The sequence below is a fragment of the Penaeus japonicus genome, unplaced genomic scaffold, assembly GCF_977035675.1.
Source record: "Penaeus japonicus unplaced genomic scaffold, GWHDUDI00000001_assembly GWHDUDI00000032, whole genome shotgun sequence".
NCBI lineage: Eukaryota > Metazoa > Arthropoda > Malacostraca > Decapoda > Penaeidae > Penaeus > Penaeus japonicus.
Window position 1 is genome coordinate 6,684,669 of NW_028234434.1, and position 2,500 is coordinate 6,687,168.

Genomic DNA, 2,500 nt, shown 5'->3' on the forward strand with positions numbered 1-2,500 from the left:
ATATATATATATATATATATATATATATATATATATATATATATATTATATATATACGTGTCTGTATATGTTTGTATGTATATGTGTGCGCGTGTGCGCGTGTGTGCGTGATTTCATGTGTGTGTTGTAAGTACCATTCTTTATTTTTTTCTACAACTCAGAATGATTAACCTTTCCCCTCTAAATTTTTGACAGGGACCACCGGGAGATCCAGGGGCTTCCGGGCCAAAGGGTGGCACTGGGCCATCTGGTCCGAAGGGTGATCGCGGTCACCCTGGAGCACAAGGGCCACCAGGACCTATCACTACCCTTGTGCAGCCCGATGGGACAATCATCAAAGTGGTTAAGGTTTGTAACATATGTTTAGCCTATATATTCATTCATAGCATATTTTATAAGAATATAGATAATGTACTCGTCTGCCATAGCCGTAATGACGATTGACATATTTGATCGTTTTAATGCTTTAAGGCCCTTATAGCGTATCCTTCAGTTTAAGAATAGGTTATCGAAGTTGTAAAACATGTCACTTTGATTAACTTTAAATTATCTTGGGTATTTGGATTTGAGTAAATGAACGACCAATTCAGTGAGGTATTAAAGGAAGCTGTACTTGAAATAGGGGGTAAAGACGGAAAAAAAGCTCAGTAAGCTTTCGGTAGAGACAAAAAAGCTTATGAAATAGCGTAGGGACATGAAAATAGCATCAATCAGAGACAAGATAGAATCAGCAGAGCTGACTATGACGATAAACAAGAAGAAGAAAGAGGATGTACGCAAATTTAACATACGAAAAATAAATGAAGCTCTGCTTTCCGGCACCTGCCTTAAGGCAACAAAGAGGAGGCTCGGAATAGGGAAAAAACAAATGTATGCAGTAAAGAAACCCAATGGAGAGGTTACATACAAGAAATATGAAATTACCAAAGTAATAGAAGACTTCTATCGCGACTTATACCACTCAAACGATCAACCACGTACGGAGACAAACACAACAATTGGAGACGTTCCAAACATTACGGTAGAGGAAGTAAATAGGGCACTAAAAGACATGAAAAGAGGAAAAACACCAGGAGAAGAAGGCATTAGTGTAGATCTTATTCAAGATGCAGGAGAGATTGCGGCAGTAAAACTGGCCAATCTTTTCAACGAATGTCGGTAAAACTCCGAAATCCTGGAAAAACGCAATGATAACGTTAAAACACAAAAAGGGGATACAAAAGACTTAAAGAATTACCGACCTATAAGACTCCAATTCTCCAAGACTCGTAGATTATGAAAAGGCATTCGATTCGGTACAGACATCTGCAGTACTAGATGCAATTCGTAAACAAGGAGTGGAGGAAATATATTGCAGATTAGAGGATATATATAGAGATGGTACAGCGTCCATCAAAATACGCACAGAAACCAATAAAATACCAATAAAAAAGGGTGTTAGGCAGGGCGACACCATCTCACCGAAACTGTTTACAGCTTGCTTGGAAGAAGTATTCAAGAAGTTAGATTGGAAGGAGAAAGGGATTAAAATAGGGAATGAGCACTTAAGCAATCTAAGATTTGCAGATGACATTGTTCTCCTCAGCGAGTCAGCAGATGAATTACAACAATTATTAAGCGATTTGAATAGGGAAAGCCTGAAGATTGGCCTTAAAATGAGCATGAAAAAGACTAAAGTCATGTCTAACAGTCGAATCCCAGTTAAGCAAATATAAATACAGGGCGAGGTACTAGAAGCAGTGAACGAATATGTATACCAAGGGCAACTCATTAAGACGAGTACACCCTGCGAAGCCGAGATAAAACGGCGAATCAGACTAGGTTGGAATGCCTTCGGTACACATAGCAATACATTACGAGGTCGTCTGCCACTATGTCCAAAGAGAAAGATTTTTGACCAATGTGTCCTCACCGTCATGACATATGGGCTAGGAACATGGATTACGACCAAGGCACTCGAGAGGAAATGGATCAGGCAACAAACAAAAGTAGAGGATATACTCAAGAGCATTAAAAATAAAAAGTGGCAGTGGGCTGGACATATATATAGGAGACAAGACAGGTGAACAAAGAAAACAACAGCATGGGAAATACAAGACACAATGAGACCAAGGGCAAGACCAATGACTAGATGGCGGGATGAAATAGCGAATTTCGCAGGAATAAACTGGAATCAGAGGACACAAGACCGGAATGACTGGAAAAGACTGAGAGAGGCCTATGTCCTGCAGTGAAATGCTACAGGCTGATGATGATGATATACTTTTATATATATATATATATATATATATATATATATATATATATATATATATATATATATATATATGCATATCTGTATATATACATATATATATATATATATATATATATATATATATATATACATATAGATGCATATCTGTATATATACATATATATATATATATATATATATATATACATATATATATATATATGCATATCTGTATATATATACATATATATATATATATGTATA

The 2,500-nt window shown here is 36.6% G+C and overlaps 1 protein-coding gene across 1 annotated transcript in view; it reads left to right on the plus strand.

Annotated features, from left to right (window-relative positions):
- LOC147467949 (uncharacterized) overlaps positions 1-2,500 on the plus strand; it is a 20,226-nt gene that overhangs the window by 10,714 nt on the left and 7,012 nt on the right. The window contains exon 5 of the mRNA XM_086556187.1: positions 196-348. Coding sequence (XP_086412313.1) covers positions 196-348 — 153 coding nt within the window. The remainder of the gene's footprint in view (positions 1-195; positions 349-2,500) is intronic.